A 19,799-nucleotide genomic window follows, 5' to 3' on the forward strand; every position below is an offset into this window, starting at 1 on the left:
TAATTATAAGTGATAAGTTAGATTTACTTTGGTATATCAGACTGAGATGAGCAGAGCTGCCGCAGGGCGTGGAAACTCTTGCGGATTACGTGGATATTTCCCAGACTCATAAACTGTATTTCTGCACTCGGATAGTATTCGGCGCATTCGCAGCCTCCTCCACGGGCACGATTTGTAACGGCTGACGTGTACGATCGTGCATCAACGATTAGTATTTTCTTGGGTTCATCCATTTCCACTTCCTCGTGGCTTCCCTCGGGGCTTGGTGGACTGCTTTCGTTCGATGCGGTTGAATTATGTCGTGTCCGGGAGCTCTGCGTCCCACGATCAAATGCACAGGCATCCGAGAGAGCTTTCAGCAGTTGCTCGTCTTTTGAGTTTCTCCATCCAAGCCAACCGACTTCCGGCTGGCTGCAGCGGGCAATCACTGCTCCCGTACGGTCGTGCCTCCAGACGACGGCCGGAATTCGACGTGAGCTCCGAAAGCTGGCGACATTCTGCAGTGTGTCGTCCGATATGCAAGCTGGCACGAGTAGCAGTCTCGGGTATGAAGGACAGAGTTTGAATTCTGCGTTGGCATGACTAATCCGCCAAGCTCCCTGCAGATCGAACTGTAACCGTTCGACCTCTTTCCGGAAATCATCGTCGTAGTTGCCAACGCGCTGCAACCGGCCGTACCATTCGTTATCCTGGTTGAGCGTCGGCGATTCCGAAGCCCACGCGTGGAATGGAAAGGCAAACAGTGACTCCAACGTTTCGGGGACACCGATCGAGAGCGAGATCCGCCGTTGCCATTCGGCGCACTGTTCCGATGTGAGGAAAGAGCATCTAGGGGGGAAGGGAAATGTTATGATCAGAGCACCGTAGAGACAGAGCTTAACTCACTTTACTGTACTAGCGTCCTTGCAGTTGATGATCAGGTGAAAGAGGTCCCGCACCTGAGTGGACTCGATCAAACCTAGAGGAACGGAAGTTTCCGCTCCGGTCGAGTTTTTTAGCAAGAACAATCTGTAGTTGGACAGTGCTAGAACACCGTCGTCGGTTTGACCGAGATATTTTACGGATTCGCCGGCCACTGTTTTTATTTACATGATAAATATTGGGAAATTTAGGAAATCATTCAAAAGCAGGGAAAGGTAGAAAGAAAGAAAAAAAAGTACTTACATTCGGCGAAGCGTACGGTTAACTTCTCCTCTTCCTTCTCGAGTACGGGCTTCGGGAAGAGCTCGGCCGCCTTCACCATACACATCGATGATTGAGGTGACCCATCGCCCGAGCCTTCCATGTTCTGTAAACAAGGTTGTGGAAAGAAAAGAACCTAGATCAGATCATTGAACTATGTAATGCACACTTAAACACATGTTAAGTCACTCCTCTGGTGGGTGTTGGATGCAATGAGAGCTATTATAACCATCCTGAGAGTGCATTCGAGCAGTTGCCGGGGGGATGCGATGATAAGAAAATCAATTAAGTGGAACCATCTCAAGTGGTCCACGATTGCACCCATTTCTCGGTTCGATTACGTCAATGCAAAGAAAGCAATCGGACCACAAACGCACAAACAGACGCACAGCTGTTAGGGCTTCTATTGATTAGCGATTATCAGTACCGGTACTAATCGGTTATTGTTGATGTGGACCATCGTCGTCTGGGGCGGCTACTGTCGAGGGATTTATTTAGTAAACATGCCGGCGGCGCCCAGATGTGGAACGTGTGGAAAGTTTTCGCCGCTGCATCCAACGATCCATGAAGTTCGCGATAAAGAACGAACATCGTATTATGGTGCTTAGACTGAGACCGGTATTGTGGAGGTCCGGGAGAGAGAGTATGTTTTAAAAATAATAAATCAAGGATCAAGTGTAATTAGCTATGCGATAGGGCACTACTTTGTAACGAGGTACAAACTCAATTTACTTTCTTTCGAATTGTTATAAACAATTATGTAATAATTGAGTACGTGAATTTGTTACAATCAAATGTAAAATTATGCATAATTGAGTACGTGAATTTGTTACAATCAAATGCAAAATTATGCAGAATATTCTTGTTCATATAACGGCATTTAAATTTATTTATTATTTAAATTTGACATGCATTGATGTTCAGAATTTTATACTATTAGTCCTGCTACTGTGAAAATATAATTTTTCATTGGTACTTCGAGATAAACTACACCTCGAAATAACGCAGTTTAGTCTAAATTCCATCAATTTGTTAATATATTATCTATTCTCCCCAAAAGTCAGATAACTGAGAAGCAACCTTGAGGTTATAATTCGGCAACCTAGAGATGTTTCAAAACACAGGACCGAAACGTTGACAGGGATTCTTGTTTGTGATTGATTGATTGAAAACTTTTCAAATGAAATTAAGTGGAATCTGAGTACTTTTAATAATATTTATGCCATTGCCATTCCCCTGAGTAGATGAGGTACTAAAAACTGGAACCCTTAAATTTAATATCAGTTTCATCAATCAGCCCCCAAAAAGCACGAATCTGATGTAGATGCCGTAAGCTTCAAAATACGTGAAACTAGTATTGAAATCATCATAATTTAGAACCTGTATAAACAGAATCCAAAAATCACAAAAAGCGGTCCTTACGTCGGGAAAAAATGTTTCCACCGCAAAAAATTTCAATGGATCTTTGCATCCAGGAGGAAATAATTTTTAATGATAAACAAAATTTGGTTTTCGAAATTCTTGAACGTGATAAATTGATCCAGCAATTCACAAATCTTCCAAAGGTATTTTTCAGTTTTTTCCATATTCAACAAGAATTTAGAATAGATTAGATGAATATTACGTTCACATTTTTTCATTTTGTAAAGCCCAAACTTTAAATGTCAAATTCTTTTTTTTTTCCACAGCAAAACCCAACACTGATTTTACGAATAGGATTTTTTTCCTATCACCTTCAAAACAATATTTGATCTCGGGCGTTAACCTCAATAAAATCCTATCAAGTTTTATTGTACACCCAATAAGTCCTCTAATCACAAAAAAAATATTCCTCTTGCAATCAATATTGAACTCCAACAGCACAATTTAGCAAGAAACTCGCCACAATGAAAACTAATCCTGAACCTCAATAATCACAAGTCAACATTTGTCGAACCTAGCAACAACGCCGTCGCACAAGCAAAAAAAAGGAACTTGATTTCAAATCACATCACGTGCCGGTCACTGGTTTACTTTGGAGTCCCCTGCTGCACACCCACCCACCCGTATAGTTAAGTTTCACCGCACGCATGCATTCGGTCACGTTCTCCAAGTAGGAAAAAAGAGACATAATTTTTGTGCCGGTTTGTTGATGTGCACAGAAAAAAAAAACGACTCCGATCGATTCGAACGAAACTTAACGCCAAAGGTAGGTGCAACGGTTCCGCCTAATCCTTTAGGCGCCGTATTTCCTCGAACCTTTTCCGTCGTCCACCCATTCGAATGCGACAACAGGCGCGGTGCAATTTTGCATAACACTTTCAACAACAACAACTACAATGGGTACGTGTTTTACTATGAACCAAGCAAAAAAAAATCAAAATTTACTTTTTTCCCGTTGGTCTTGCAGCGAAAGGCCGCTCCATCGCGTTCGGTGTTGGCGTTCGAGAACAGCAAAAATCGCAGCCCCATTTATGAAAATTGTCTCTTGAAATGTTCGTAAATTTCACTCCAGTAGCGCAAACACTTGCTTTCGTTATCACTAAACAGCTTCTCAACTTCTCAACTGATGATTCTGATGTATCTGCCGCAACGGTTGTACCACATTTGAACGGGGCGAGGCCATGTGGCTTGTACTAATAGGTAATGCCGGGACCAACGATGCGCGCAGCTTGTTTACGTTCGAAGCTTTAAGTGAAAAAACGTGCGGATCCTCTCGTGTGTTAAGTTGAGCTATGGTCTTATCAGAACGTAGTGCCCTTTGCCGTTGTGGGAACACTTTAGCAAGAGTGAGAGGTTTGCAGGAGGAAACGTATTAAACATAATACGTTTAATTGATTCTAGTGAGCACATATTTTTTGATTTCGACTTATGTTAACTAGAGACACCATCGGATTACGAAGAAGGTTATGTGACCGAACTTTTTTGATATGCACTGTACCATAGGACATAGGTAAACAAATCCTAAGAGGAAACTAACGCACACTGGTGCACCCTCACTCGAAGGAAAGGAATAATTTTCATAGAATAGATAGCTAGGACTAGAATTTCCCTCATCAGGTAGCAAATAAGGTATTAAATTATTAAGTTTTAATAGCTGCTAAATTAACTGCTTGTCGCATTCAAAGGCAAGGATTTTCCGGAGAGAATTATTGGTGTGCACAACTTATATCGCTTTAGCCAGGCAAATTTTATATGTCATTTATTTCATGTTCGTTTTGAAATATTCAACACTCAACTCGTGCGGGTAAAGCCAAGAATGTTTAAAAATAAAAATGATTGAATGTAAAAAGTTTGGTTTTCCCACCAGTCTAGTGTCGTCTATTATCTAATCTTTATTAATTCTATTTTTATTAACGAACTTAACTGTTTGCTGTTTTGGGTATGATAATTAAGCAAAAAGAGATAAACAAACCCACAATAATCGTAAAAATATTTTTAAACATGTCGGGTTTATTACAGGCTTGTCAGTACTAGCATGCTTTTCTTCAAGACATCTGTTTTAATGAAAAAATCACAAGAAGGTTGTATGCAAAGCCACGACCGCAATGTTGAAGTAGAATACTTTTACAAGAAAGATAACCCGGCTGCTTGCGTGTCAGTCATTTTTTCTAGTAAATAAACGTTGACCGTTCATTGGCAGTATTGTAATTTCTTTTTGTCTGATATTTTGAATGAAGTTCATTGAATATTTTTAAATTTTGTGCAAATGAGAAGTTGAAGTGCTGCCGAATTGTAATATGCACATTTAATACGACATCATTAAACGGGAACGGAACAAAGGCTACGGTTATGCAGAACGCGAATGCCGGCGCGATGCGATTCGCCTTAGCGTGGTGAAATGTACAGCTCTTTTTAAGGCGAAGTAGAGCTATACATTTCAACAGATTTCGTCTTGCCGAATCGCATCGCGCCGTTATTTGCGTTCTGCATGATCGTAGCCAAACACTAAGCGACGCAAACACGTAATAATAATCAGAGTATGCATGTAGATGCAGATAATTAACTTTGGATTATAGCGCAAAACGAGAAAATATTAACTCTTCAAATAATCGTTTGTGTTCTTCAAATTTCAGTTGTTCAATTTAATATCCGATGAAATGTTTGTTTATTATCTGATGAAGCTCTTATATAGGCCAAATGATGCATTCCCAATTTACTAGGTCCATAACTCTGCCGACCGTGCTTGGGAAAGCGCGGTATAACGACCAATCCAAGGTCGAATTTTGTGTTTTGACAAGGCTTATGAGTTTTCAATAGTACAATAGTTCGAATGATAAAATTGCAATTTCATGCATTTGGTAGGAATCTTAGAAGATTTTCTAATCAAATGCTGCGAAAACGAAGGAAATCCATCGAAAACTAACCGATTGATTAGCATTTGAAATTTTTCTCACTTTTTTCAGTCATAGATTTTCATTTCACATCCCTATGTAGCCGAACTTCCAGAGAGAAGTACAGTCAGGTTTTTTTACGCGGGGGATACGTACCTCGTAAAAAAACCGCGTTAATTCGAAAATCCGCGTAAAAAACGCGCTAATTCAAAAATCCGCGTAAAAAAAAACGCGTTAATTAAAAAATCCGCGTAAAAAAACACGTTTTTTTTTTTTTAAATCCGCGTAAAGTAGTCCAGCAAGAAGGGCTTTAGAAAAAAGCCCGAGACACTCTAGAACCAGTGTTTAATACAGTATTTAATTGTCCTCTTTGACGGTCATTCCGGATCTTTCGGTGGGCGGAGAGAATTTTTTGGACTAAGTCTTTTACTAGATAAACACTTAAAAGTTTCTGGTTCCAAACCCACGTTAATTCGGAAATTCGTGAAATTCGTTTTTGAATTAGCGCGGTATCGCGTAAAAAAAATCGCGTAATTCAAAAATCCGCGTAAAAAACCACGTTAATTCAAAAATCCGCGTAAAAAAAACCGCGTTAATTCAAAAATCCGCGTAAAAAAAACCGCGTTAATTCAAAAATCCGCGTTAAAAAACCGCGTAAAAAAACCTGACTGTATTCTAATTCAAAATTAAATCTTCATTAATTCATTTGTTGTCCTTATAAGGACAATTGTTCAATTTATCATAGGATGTAGTGTTTATCTTACATCTCTGTGTTACCTTGATAGTGAGGACTAAGGCGCACGGTCAACCCAATGAGAAAGGTGTTTTCACATTGAAAACTAGACACGGCTACACTGGAGGAAGTGTTGGCAAATGCATCTACCGCTAATACCACCGCTATCATACGAAAGCGCGTCGTTTCATGTGGGGAATATAAACAACGAAAAATGACGCGCGTCTGAGCATAACCCGAACTGTTTCGCCGTGCTGCTCCCATTTACCTTTACATCGGCCTCAGGGAAGTACCGGCTGCATCTGCATCTACCGCTGAGGCTGTCACTATACTGCTATTGGTACCAAAAGCTATAAACTCTTCAAATAAGTGTTTTATTTGTTCTCAAAAGAACAATTGTTCAATTCAAAATCGGATTTACGCAATCGCATCTCTGTAATATTACCGACAATAATATTCTTCTGAACAAAATGATACAACTTTCCCATTAGGCCTCTGCCATAATAGACGCGAAAAGCGACACGAACCGATTCGCTCGGCTGTAGGTTAATGCAGTGGCGTCTCGTGGATTTGGATATTGACTGTGCACTCAAGGTTGTCCCATACAAACACCTACCCCCTCCCCTCCTCCTTCCCCAGTAGCCATCGCCAGAAATGTACATAATAAAACACATGCATTGCATTTATCTGATTTAGTATTCATATTTTCTGAAAATCTATCATTAGCTGTCATAAAAAAAATCAAATTTATTTATAAAAATATCGTCTTCAAACACCAGATTTATTCTTAGAAATTCTCAATTAAGCATTCATTTGTACAGCAGCGGAATTCTACGATCCGCTCTACGGGCGAATCTATCAATTATTTCATCACTGAAACCACTCTGATGTTGTAATTTGTGTAGCAAAGAACTTTCAACAGCCATCAGCATAAGCCATTTTAGCCTATTGTCTCCCATCGTTGATCGTAGATATGATTTGAGTCTTCTCAGGATTGAGAAGCTTCTTTCGACTGATGCTGTTGTGGAAGGGAGCGTCAAGACCAATCGGACAAGGCGTGAAATCTCCGAGAAGATGTCTTCAAGGTTTTTTTCCATTAGGATCTGCATGATTTCCGGTACTTTTTTTCCCGAAAATTCCTCTTTTGAGTAGAAAACTTTAAGTTCGTTTCCCAGTTTCACTTTGTCAAAACCAGTGTACCGAGAACAGATAGCATCAACCAAATCCTTAGGGAACTGCTCGCAATATCCGCTAAACTTAGAACAGTCTAGCAAACTCAAATAGCTCCGCTTGTTTAAGTCAGCAAAACGTTGGTCAAATTCAGAAATTATACGTGTGATCACTGCGTTATATTTCTTGAAGTATTGGTCGTATCGATTTCCGTCGTATGTTTCACCAGTAATTTCCAAGCATTCCTGCCAGATCGCTTTGTACTTCTTGTCCGTCTGTAAATTACTAATGTTTTCACGAGTATTTCTCACGCTTTTGCCGCATTCAATGTAGTCAAGTTCCTTCGTTTGAAGAGTTTGATACAAAATATCAGTGAACGAAAATACTGCCGAAAATACTTTCAAATAAAAGATGGTGTCAAATTCAAGCATGAAACTGTGTAACCCCCTTGCTAGGGAACAAGTTTCGCCGTCCCATTTAACGTTTCCGAGATACATTTCGCCCAAACACGTGGTTAGTTCAGAATAGTGAGCTTCTACAATATTAACCATTCTGGATGTATATGCCCACTTCACTTTACAAACGTTTGGAATTTTACGCTGGATGTAGTTTTTCAATTCTGAATCTCTTTTAGGACTTTGAGTAAAGAACGAAGCCAGTGTAGACAGTGTAGTGAGAAACTTTCTTGTATCTTGGTAGTTGCAAGCGTGCAGCAAAACAAGATTTAAAACATGGGCCTTACAATGTATGTAGTCGGCATCACGGTATAATTTTTTGACGATCGCTTGCGTTCCGCCAGCAACACCCGACATAACATGAGCTCCATCGTATGTCTGTGCTACCAATTTTTCAGGGGTCACGCTGAATTTTTCCAACAACGAAACTACTTCTCTGGCAAGGGCTACAGCGGTTTTGTCGTTGCTTACATCACACAAATCCACGAATCTTTCAACGGGCGTACCTACAGACGGGTTTCACAAAGATAACAATGCATTTCAACTCAATCCTTTTCATTACACAAAAAATACTATTAATTTTACTTACCATCTTTCAAACAATATCGAAAAGTCGTAGCCAACTGAGATTTTCTCGCAACATCAGTGGTTTCATCGACCATCACAGAAATAAATTCAGCATTTTGCACTTCCCGGAAGATTTCTTCAATCATAAAAGATCCAATGACTTCTATAAGCTCGTTCTGAATGGAAGCGGATGTTCCCGAAAACACTGAATTGTTGTTGACGAAATCAGCGAAGGCCACGTCTCTGGATGCTATGAATTCACAGAGATCCTTATAGTTGCCTTTATTGACGGAATCGTGTTGTTCGTTATGACCTCGAAAGCTTAGACCATGCGAGCCAAGGAAACATGTTAAATCAATCAATGTTGTCATTCCTTCCCTATTTCTTTTCACTTGAGCGTTATGGTTTTTCCTTGCAATTTCGTGTGCATGATCCAGCGCCTCATCAATCCTCGTTCTTCCAAACGTGCGGTGTGCCATAGCGTTGTTAATATGCTCTTAAGTCGCTGCATGCCCCTCATGGCCGAGGAAAGATGGTTCAAATCTCCATATCCATCCTTTATCCACACGCATTTATCACTAGGATTTTGAAACAAGAGACACGGCCAGCAAAATAGTTTACCACGTGTCTGTGAGCCGCACAGCCACGTTGCATCATAAGCGTTCACGTTAAATTTTCGTGTAATTGTCTTTCCACCTCTGACAAACGTTGACTTGAGATTTTCTAGCTTTGGTCGAGGAACTTGCATTTTTGTGATCAAAAGCTTTTCTTCAACAGATCGCCTTACGAATGGCTTGACTAGAAGGTCTTCAACAAGATCTAGCTCCATATTTATTTTAACGTACTGCACTTGCCTCTTAAAAAGTACTGAATGAAAATCATTTCATTCTACCACCCAGGCAATACAACATCGCGTGTGTGTTACATATATACAATGCCACCGAGCGTATTTTCAGTAGCCAATACTAACACCGGCCTTAGGCCCTTGTCATGCAGAATGCAGCGAGACGCGAATAGCGTCGAAACAGTTCGGGATTTTCATTGTTAATATTATTCCTCACCGTGAGAAAAGACATTTGTCGCGTATTGCCGCATACTGCATGACGAGGGCCTCACTCAGGCCTCTGTCATGCCGAGTGCGGCGCGGCGCGAGCTGCGTCTCTTCTCACGGTGAGGAATAATATCAGCAATGAAGACTCACGCGCGTCAGAGCAGATCCCGAACTGTTTTGTCGTAGTTCGCGCCGCGCCGCACTCGGCATGACAGAGGCCTCAGTTTCCCACCTATCCCTTCTCTGATGAAGCAGCATTCAATACTTGCGGAGAGTGTACAACGTTGTCAAATTTCAACGCTCTCCGTGTTTGCTCTCATCTCTTCAAGTTCACTGACGGGAGTGCACGGAATCAACACTAACACACCGGTCTTGAAACCAAAACCACTTGCCACACGCGTAAACGCTCGGTATGTAGATACATAACAATATTGTGTACATTGAAAAGTGCACTGCGCAGAGAGATTTTGAGTCTGTTTTATGTCTCACGTTCTCATCACTCATTAATTTCCAGAGTTAACTTAAGGTAGAGTGGGTAAAGCATGGTCACATGTATTTTTTCATTTTGTGCACTAGAAATGGTACACAGCGAGCAATACTAGTTGATCATTGATACTGTTTGATGGATTTTTTTAGCTTTTGACTTTTGTTTGATTTTCTTGAAATCGGCCCCCACCCACAACACCTGGTGTAGTGCACGTAGTGCACAATAGGACGAGACGCCACTGGGTTAATGTACAGCCATCAGTAGAGCTGTACATTAACCTACGGCCGAGCGAATCGGTTCGCGCCGCTTTTCGCGTCTACTATGGCATAGGCATTAGAGAAAGTTGCTGGCTGATGTATTCACTTCATGCAAGCCTGCTGCTGATGCTTCCCGCTACCACACTGAAACAGTATTTTAGTGGAGGGAGTGTCGTTGCATCAGCTGACCCTGCTACTATCGATGCTGATCTACCCGCTGCAACAGCTACGCTATGCATAGCCATGCCACAGTTGTGGCCGCTATACGCTGGCCCAACTGCTGAGCAACTGCAACGCTATCCGTAGCCATGCCACAGTTGTGGCCGCCATTGGTATCCGCTGTACCTGCATCTGCTGGCCCAGCTGCTATCGGTGGTAAGATCCGCTGAAACTGCTACGCTTATCCGCAGCCATGCCACAGTTGTGGCCGCTATCCGCTATCGATGGTACCCACTGCTCGCTCCCGCTGCTGCTAAGGGAGGACTGCTGTCGTCGCTGTTCAGAACTATTATGAGCGGCTTCGACTAAAACAGGCTCTTATATAGGGATGAAAATAGGAATGAATTATTTTACGTACGTGGTGGAATGATATAACTTGAAAAATATGTGTGACTTCATTCCGGCTCAGAGCGATCATTTGATAATCTCCACCTCTTTTTTCAGTTTCTAAAGTTTTTCCTCAGTTTCGTAGCACGGATGCACAAAAATGATTTCTTGTCGAGCCGGACCGATACCACTCTCATTGAAGCAACAAAATAACATGTTTTGTGTCGTGTTGTGCAGCTTGGTTGAAGAAAATGTTCCCGTCCCCGTGTCGCATGTAAGCAGATTATTGCGTTCAGTAGACAGTAGATAGTGTATCCAGCGAATAAACACCGATGGTGCTCTCACACACGCAACGGTTTTAACCCGTATCTTATTGCGGTTTGTAACATCAAGCGATTTCGTTTGCTCGCTGTTGCGTGTTGCATCATGTTGCAACTTGATTGCTTGAATCGACTTCATATTAGCTCTGCATAGTCGAACTAACTGCTTTTGTGAATGCGTACTAACAGGGCAATTATTCAATGTCGGTTATGCTGATCGCAGCCTTTGCGCTGCCCCTACAGTGGGGGGTTTACTAAATAAAGTGAAAATTAGACAACTACAACAGAATTTGATTGCATCCCGCACAGAATGTCTGCTTGTGTTGATGCCAGAAAATTATTAACCTTCAGTTTTTCTTTATTTGCCTTGAAAAAAGCATTTTGCTGTTCAAAATCGGTTGCTAATTACAACCTTTGAGCTGCCCTAACATTGAGGGAATTAAGATACACGGACAACATGCACTGTGGAAGCTATTTCACATTCAGTAAATTAGACGGGTGCGACAAATTTGAATTGCTAGGATGCAACACAGAATGCTTGCTTGCGTTGACAAAAATTATGTTAGAAAATTATCTCTTCTTTTATAAAGAAATATTCAAAAATTGAATTTGTGATCCTACACAAAAAAAAATCATTCAAAAAACAAAAATTAATTTTAAGAAAAATTGGTTCATCTCATCATGATCAACGTTGCAAAGCGAGCAAGAACCAAACCTTTCTCCTCCTTTCTGCTTGAGAACGAGACATATGCTACGCTTCTCAAGTCTTTTGCACACACGCTTTCGAGATACTTTTTCTTCTTCATGCATTCCTCTGAGTAACACCGACACGCAAAAACTCTTTCGTATTGCTACTCAGCGACTGTAAAAGAGTACCCGAGTTCCTGCTAGCGAGTAGGAGTACTCGACCAAAACTGCTTGACTAGGGGCTTGAAAAACTGTGCTCGAAAACGAAAATGCTTTCTTCACCTACCCGGTTTTACTTCGTGCACCGACAGTGGAACTTGGGGGAAGAATCTGTAAAGTATCGCATACTGGAACGTGTAGGGTATCGGACTGCTTTGGTTTTTATTGCAGTCTAATGCAAAACCAGGCGAAGCAAACCGCTACCGAAGTAGTCCGTTACTCTATGTGAAATAATTTTTTGTCACTACGCAACTATCGTAATGCATCTTGAAATAATTGTACTCGGCTGGTTGTGCTCACGAGAAGGGGACTACACGTGAATAAAAGAGTAGGAGCACGTATGTGCATATGATCTCGGGAGAGAATGCGAGCAAGAAAGACAGCGGGAAAGAACGAGAAAAAGCTTGAATGAAGAATACTTCAGTGTGTAATATCGGCAGCTACGAGTACCTCACTTGAGGTGTTGCATGCTGTTTATGGGTGAGACTAACAACACTGTTCATGATTAAAAAACGATTTATTTAAATCATAAAAAAGTGATTTTTTCCTAGTGCAGAATCGCAAATTTAATTTTTTCAATATTTTTAAAAGAAAATTCAGACAATTCCCTAGAAGTCATCTCTTGACAACTTTTCTCTAATTCCTGTCATTACCGTAGGCCCAAGTGGACACGAAAAAATGTTTGCTGGAAAACTTTTTTTTTCTTAAGTCTGAGTTCACACTTTGCTCGTTGTTTTTTCGTCTTCCATATTAAACCGTACAGACTAAGTCTTAAACTACGACTACGTGTCTAACCCTCGTTTTAAACGATGTTTTCGACATGCCATATTCGTGGAAACTGCTTACATTATTATATGCTCTGGAGCTAATTGGACTGAAATAGCCGCAATTAGTACTATGGAAGGGAAAATTTATAGCTGAATAGCCTCGAAGAAATCGTCGAGGGATGTCAAAGTTGATTTGCTGCGACAGTTCCGGACAGTCGATGTTTCTTTGGATGATGTCCAATATGAACATCTGCTGGAGCTAAATTCGACGAGCCGATAAAGTGTCCAAGCATGCAACGTAAGTACTCAGAAGTGATCAGAAAGTAATCAGAAAGACCAGTGGATTTGTTCAGAAGAATTTGAGGTAACTAAATTGTCCTAGAAAACTTATTTTAGAAAAAAAACTAAGCTGACCAAATTTTTTTAAATCCCTTTTGTTTTAAAATATTTTTTTATCAGTAGGGTCATTCATTTTGGTAATATATTTTATCAAAGTTCAGACAATTTTATAAAATTCATCTATTGACAACTTTTATCTAACTATTCAGATAAATCGATTTCACAAACTTGAGTTCTTTTCAAAGGCTAGTTTAACTTGAAAAATGTAAAATTGCTTAGGGTAGTAAGGCGCTGCCAACAAGTAAATACGAAATCGGTCAACATTGTCAACATCAACATTGACAGCAGATCATTGAACTGTTTGTAAAAGAAAGATGAAAGAAAGATATTCCGAACTTTACAGCAAGACTTTACTTTCGAGACATCAAAATAGTATAGGCCAAAAGTAACAAGTAGCCAAAAATTAGTTGATCTGTGGGAAATCCTGCCATATTTTTTTATAACCGAAAACGGTTGGTGTCTACTCGTGGTGTCCGTGATAGGCGTGCTCGCAAGTGACTGGTTCATTGTTCACGGAAATTTCAAGGTCGAATTTTTTGCATCAAGGTTCGTTGCTGAGCAATGTATTAATAATGAATAACTGACTTGTCACAACATTGTCCATCATTTTGTCTATCCAACGATTTATTTTATTTCAATCCATCGTGTAGTTATGCAGTAGGGTGCCAATGAGATGTATGAGAAGAATTGATCTTCGAAAATCGTTTAGCGAAAGGGCTCAAACGTTTCATCTTGTAGAAAAAAGTTGCAAAACTTCAGCTCAATCGGACTTCGGGAACACTTGCCTCAAGTGGTCAACGTTTCATCCTTCTAACCGATGCAGAAATGCAGAACGCCTCATACGAAATTGCAGCTTAATCGGACTTGGGGAAGTAGTGCCTCAAAACAATCAAAGTTTCACTTTTTAGACTAATAAAAAAGTTCCTTAAATTGTCGATATCGGACTGTTTTTGACGCCAAATGTCTTAGAAATGCATAAAATAACGAGATCTGGTATTATCTCGAAAAAAAAAATCGGAAAATATCGACTTTCTGGGATTTAGAAATTTGAGATGAAGGAATTTCCCAGTGCAAACCATGTTTTTTATTATTTTTTGTTTGTTAACAGTAGATTTCGACGTTTCATGCATTTTTAAGGCATCGAAACAAAAATTTTCAATATCGACAGTTCCATGAACTACTTCTGCCTGTGCATTCTTTCATCGATCAAAAGGTCGAAACTTTGACCGCTTTGAGGCACGTGTTTTCGAAGCCCGATTGAGCTGAAATTTTGCATAGGCACTGTTCTCGAAAAGACAAAACTTTTTAAGTACTTTTAAGTACTACCGCCAAAACTAAATAATTTCAAACTGAGCAGGGGTAGCGAAAAAAAGCTTCTGAAGGTCAGAGAACTCAAATTGTACCTTGAATAACGCAAACCTTCTAATTGACAAAAAAACAGAAAAGAAAACACACAGAGCTCAGAATAGTAAAAAACGCTTTTACAGACAAAACATCCATCAAACAAAACAAATTCTAGTTGAACTCAGGACAGCGAGAAAAAAAATTCTAAATGTCTCAAATGGTTAGGAAAAATAATGATTCCCAATTGAACTCAGAACGGCGAAAAAATGCTTTTGAAAAGCTAGAAAAAACCCCGAATAGAGTTTTGAATGACGAAAACATCATTTACGTAAGGGCCTAAGAAATTTTACAAAATGTACCTTCAGAAAGTTTTTGGGGTCAGAAAGAACCTGAAATCATCCTAATCTTCGTCGAGGAGTAGATCAGCACACGATTAATACGAATTGTGTTCATAATAGCAAAATTAAGCGCATTAAGCAACCAAATATAGCCAGGCCTTGAAAAAGGCATGCTTTTCCAATCAGAATGAACCGATAATAGGCTTTTATTTTAATCGACTTTGTTTGATTTGAATGTCATTTTGCACACATATTTTGCTTATGAAACTGAATATATGACCATTCCAAAAAAATTTAAATTACCCATATAACTGTAGATAAGTTTATTAAGGCAGAATTTCCATCAATAGATTGGAAATTTTTCAACAAACTATTTCTGATGAAATAGGACTTTAAGTCATTTACTACTGATGAAGTGGTGAATTTCAAGCCATCATGCGAAAGATAAAGTTATTTCAGATTTTTCTAGCAAAGACATCAATTGTTTATCATGTGTTACATCAACTCAACCGAAGCTTCGCTGACATTTTTCAGCATTCATCAGCCTCAGGCTGAAAAAAAAAAACCGTTTTAGCGTAATGAGCCGTCCAGTTTTTCCTGATAGTCCCTTATTTGCCTGATCAAAAAATAAAATCCTTGATATTACCTGATTTTCCAAATTTTCGCCACACCGTGACGACTAGAATGTAAAGAGGATTAACTAAGTATGTAATACCACTCATTTTGAACAACACAACACGTTGTTGTGTGGATTAGGAAAATGAAAAATTATCGTTTTCCAGATAAAAAAGACTGAACAAATCGTTTTAGTTTATTACAAAAAAAAAACTACAAAAAGCATACTTTTTGCTACAAAACACTAAAAATAAGAATGATTCTTCACTCATTATCGTTTAAACCCATCTACAACACGTCAACCGAATAATGAACTTCTATTAGTGAGAAAATTTGAGATGTTATTTTTTCAACAATTGGCCAACTGACCGATTAAACTAGTAACAAATACTAGTGGATTTATTACATGGAGTGTCAATCAGATATCTCGCAGTATTTCGCACCTTGAAGTGATTGCTCTGCGGTATGTCCTGCACAGTTGTTTGACACAAAAAAGTAGTTTTTGATCTGACCATATTTAGTGTCTAAAGCATAACATAAAACAATAAAGTATTTTTTTGCAAAATTGGTTTCAAGCTTAAACTTCCAATTCACATTTCTAATGCGAGGCGAGTTGATAAAGCTTGTGCTTATCATGTAAACAATAAAAAAGTATACTATAAAATAAAGCATAAGCCCCAAGAGAGATTACCAAAACGACGTAATATATGATTTTTACGACGCTGCTTTTCTTATCATACCAACAAAACAACCACAATAAATAAATACCTGCTGCTCATAACAGCAGTGGAACAATCGACGAAACAGTAAACGTTTACTTCTTCATTGTTGAGGATTTTTTTTGGCAACCTCTCCTGCAGATTACGGTGCTTATTTTTGGCGAACCCGGTCAGTGCTATCTCGGCCGCAGTCGAAAGTACGGTTCTCTCGGCTTATCACGGAAGTTTTTCCTAATTATATTGGGTCATAATTTCATGAATCGCTCATCCGGAGGACGCCCGGCTCAGTCACGGTATTGCGCAATCACTTCAGCACTCTAATTGGTCCTGATTATCGTAATCAACGTCCAACACTTGGGTTTCGGTCGGGTTAGTCCGCAATTGGTCACGTTCGACTGGATTGCGGAGGGAATTGACCGGATTTTAGTGTGGCGCCAGTGCCAAAGCAAAGACACGAACGAGAAGTTACTGCGCTATCTAGAACAAACAGAGCCGGCCTCCGCCAGGGATGAGTGCGCGTGCGTTCAACGAAACACACAGCACAGCATAGCATAGAGTGCGACTTCCCATTGGTGGTGTGGCGTGGAAAGTTTTGGAAAGATGTTGACTAACAGCCCAATTGATTTCGACAGTTATGCTGTGCACGTTGGAATGGTCACGTCGTCACAAGAAGCTAGTAGAGGATGTGCATTCTTCTACTACGATAGCAAGCAATGTCTCGTGTATCGCGTATCGTAGGAAAATTACCACAGAAAAGAAAAGCGAGGTGAGGTTTATTGCTCCGACCCGCTTTCTTTGTGGCGACAATTTGGTATTCTCCTCTGATTATGAATCAGTTGTGGTCTTGGGCACATGTTTGTGTGGTTTGTTGTTTAGAGCAAAGTCGCTTGCTGCACAAAATTGGGATTGGATGCAAAATATCTTCGAGTAAATATTATCCATCAACGGTGGAGGACGTTCAGAGGAAGTGACGCATGCACTAGTGAAAACAGTTTTACTACGTTGTATACGTCGTCATTTCCATTTCATTCCATGACAGGTGTGTCAAGATAACGTTGGATTTTAGTTCCAACGATCAGCTTGGTTTGGTTCAAAAGGTAGCTAAGTTTTATTGCGTTCATAGTAACTCACATTACCTAGAAACGGTAGTTTGCTTGATGTTTTATTAAAACTGTTGACATTAAAATCTGGGAAAACAACGTTCCTAGTGAAGCAATGCACATCCAAACCGAATATAGCAGTAGTCTGCTTCAATACTTTTCATTTGTTGAACATCACATATAACATGGAATAATAAACACAAAAATGATAACGATGATCATTCAACTTTTTAACTAAAATAAAACAAATTAAAATTGTGGTTTATTAGAACTTCAACAGTTTTGTTTACGCAAACTTGTCTACGTAACCAATAACCTTTGTTAACGTATTTTTAAAAAGGATCAAATTTGTAATTGTTATTTTTTCCGAATTCCTTTAGTTTTTATAATTTTTTTCAGTTTATATGCTAAATGAAGTTCGAGTTTAAAATTATACTAAGCTTTTTTTTCTTGTGGACAACCCTTACAATATCTCAAAACATTAATGAAACTTTCAATTCGAGAGACACTTTTACAGAAAATTTGTAAGTAAAAAGACAATAGTATCTACACAACATTAGTCAGAGAAAGGAATATGGCAAATTATTCGAAAAAGAAATAATATTTGTCACATGTTATTTGGCCAAAATTTCTAGCAGCGGCGACCTGTGGCGTTCGAACCTGCCTGTTCAACTACAAATTCTGAAAATCACAGTTTGAGAAAGAAATTACAATCATGTCCACGGAACAACGCAAGTCATTTGAAAGTGAAACTGAGAAATATTAAAATTTATTTATAAATTTACGTTTGAATTTTTTACCTGGCGTCCCCATGTGCAATGCACAGGATGCACCTATGAACGAGTCGCCCTTGATTTGTAGAATCCTATATTTTCTATAAGGAGTAACATTTATCATTTTTTTTTTCACCGAATGTTTTTAGGATCCTATAGTTGATGAGTAACATTTTCTTGTAGAAAAACTGAAATTGAAATACGGAAAACAGCCTTAAGCCTACAGCGCATTTTCGAAATTATTCATTCAAAACACAGTGCTAGAGGTTTAAAAGATGATGGAATCCATTTCGACAATATTTTATTTACTTCTGCTACTATTTTACTATCAAAATTTGCGTGTTTTGCCTGTAAAAGTGTCTGAATATTGACTTCATAAACTTGCTGTGCTCAACAATCAAAAACTCTGTTCTACTTTCAAAACATAACAAAAATATCAATACAAGTTTGAAGCATAAAATCCCCAGCTTTTCACGATAGTCTACGAGAGGTCAAGAATATGATCGTTGAATTTTAAACTGCTTTCGCTTTTTAGTGATATTCAGTAAAAACCCAGTTGAAGAGCTGGACTTTTTTTTTAATTCACACAATTTCCTATACGAAAACGCATATCAAAACCACTATTATCACATTTGTATCGACTCAAACGCTCCCTTATCACTTCAAGTAAAATACCGAAGCTTTATTGAAACATCAATTGACCGAGCACAATTAGTTGCACACCTACCAGGATCCTCCAATCTTCCCACGGTGACATCTAATCTGCAAACCACCGCTGAAACATAAACACTATCACCGCGCGTTTCTAAACTCGGGCTTCTCCTATCTAGGGCTTCAAAGTACGATGACCTCAATTACCATACCCACTAGAGTTTTGATTCACATGTAACACTACACTTGAACTCGACGACTTAGGAATAGATTTACACTCTATATATGGTTTAATTTACATTACGCTAGAGTTTTAACTCTGGAGACATGAATGCATTTTTATAGCACATTCACAAGAAAAAAAGCACCGGACTATCTTCTCAACCACCGATAAGATAGGAAACATGCATAGCTTTGCCGTTGTTGCCGTGCAATAAACCAGTTCGATTTTTTATTATTATGCATTTGTGTTTTTTTTTTTTTTTTTTTTTGATAACGAGAGTGCAGCTGATTGCACTTTAAGGCGCTCTAATCAGTAACGTGACTGATAATGTGACAGCCAGTGTATCGAACAAAAGTACTGCACACAGCCAGATTAACAAGAGACGTAATTATCTTAGAAAATACCTCGATAAATCGCGATAACACCTTTCGGGAGTAAAGCCTGCGTTAACTGTTGCGAGGACAACCGTGGACTAACCAATGGAGAATGTATTTTTTACAGATCCCCTGGTGGTTAATTTTCTGCCACAGTAACAGCAGCAGCAGTAACCACTTTTCAATGAAGAGACCATTTCTCCGGTTGCACCCGCGAGGGGAAGGTGAGAAGGTGACTTGCCACTAACCAGAAAAAAGTGACTGGTCGGGGTCTACTTTCGTCTGCAAAGTCGTCGGGGTCGGCCATATACGGAGACCCACAGTAAATCGCTGTGCTGAGTGGCGGCTGAGAAAAGATGAATGAAGCTGGCGGCGCACTTCTATAGGCGTTTTTCACTGGTGTTGGTGCTAGAGGTAGGGAACATGAAACATGAATGATATTGCAGCAAATTGAAAAATAACAGACCGGCACACTGGGTTTAGGGGCAGGCAGTCGGAAAAGTTAGTAT

At 39.5% G+C, this 19,799-nt stretch overlaps 1 protein-coding gene across 8 annotated transcripts in view; it reads right to left on the reverse strand.

The window, feature by feature from the left end:
• The window catches only part of LOC129732510 (myotubularin-related protein 3), a 73,978-nt gene that overhangs the window by 14,813 nt on the left and 39,366 nt on the right, over positions 1-19,799 (reverse strand). For 5 of the 8 annotated variants that reach the window (XM_055693449.1, XM_055693451.1, XM_055693454.1 and 2 more), the window contains exons 3-5: positions 1,165-1,288; positions 886-1,075; positions 28-828 (exon numbers count right to left, since the gene is read on the reverse strand). In XM_055693449.1, coding sequence (XP_055549424.1) covers positions 28-828; positions 886-1,075; positions 1,165-1,285 — 1,112 coding nt within the window. In that variant the 5' untranslated portion in view covers positions 1,286-1,288. Of the gene's footprint in view, positions 1-27; positions 829-885; positions 1,076-1,164; positions 1,289-3,549; positions 3,778-18,769; positions 18,925-19,799 lie in introns of those variants that run through there. The other 3 variants (XM_055693448.1, XM_055693447.1, XM_055693455.1) reach the window with 3 other exon arrangements.

This window comes from Wyeomyia smithii, chromosome 3 (assembly GCF_029784165.1).
Source record: "Wyeomyia smithii strain HCP4-BCI-WySm-NY-G18 chromosome 3, ASM2978416v1, whole genome shotgun sequence".
Classification (NCBI taxonomy): domain Eukaryota; kingdom Metazoa; phylum Arthropoda; class Insecta; order Diptera; family Culicidae; genus Wyeomyia; species Wyeomyia smithii.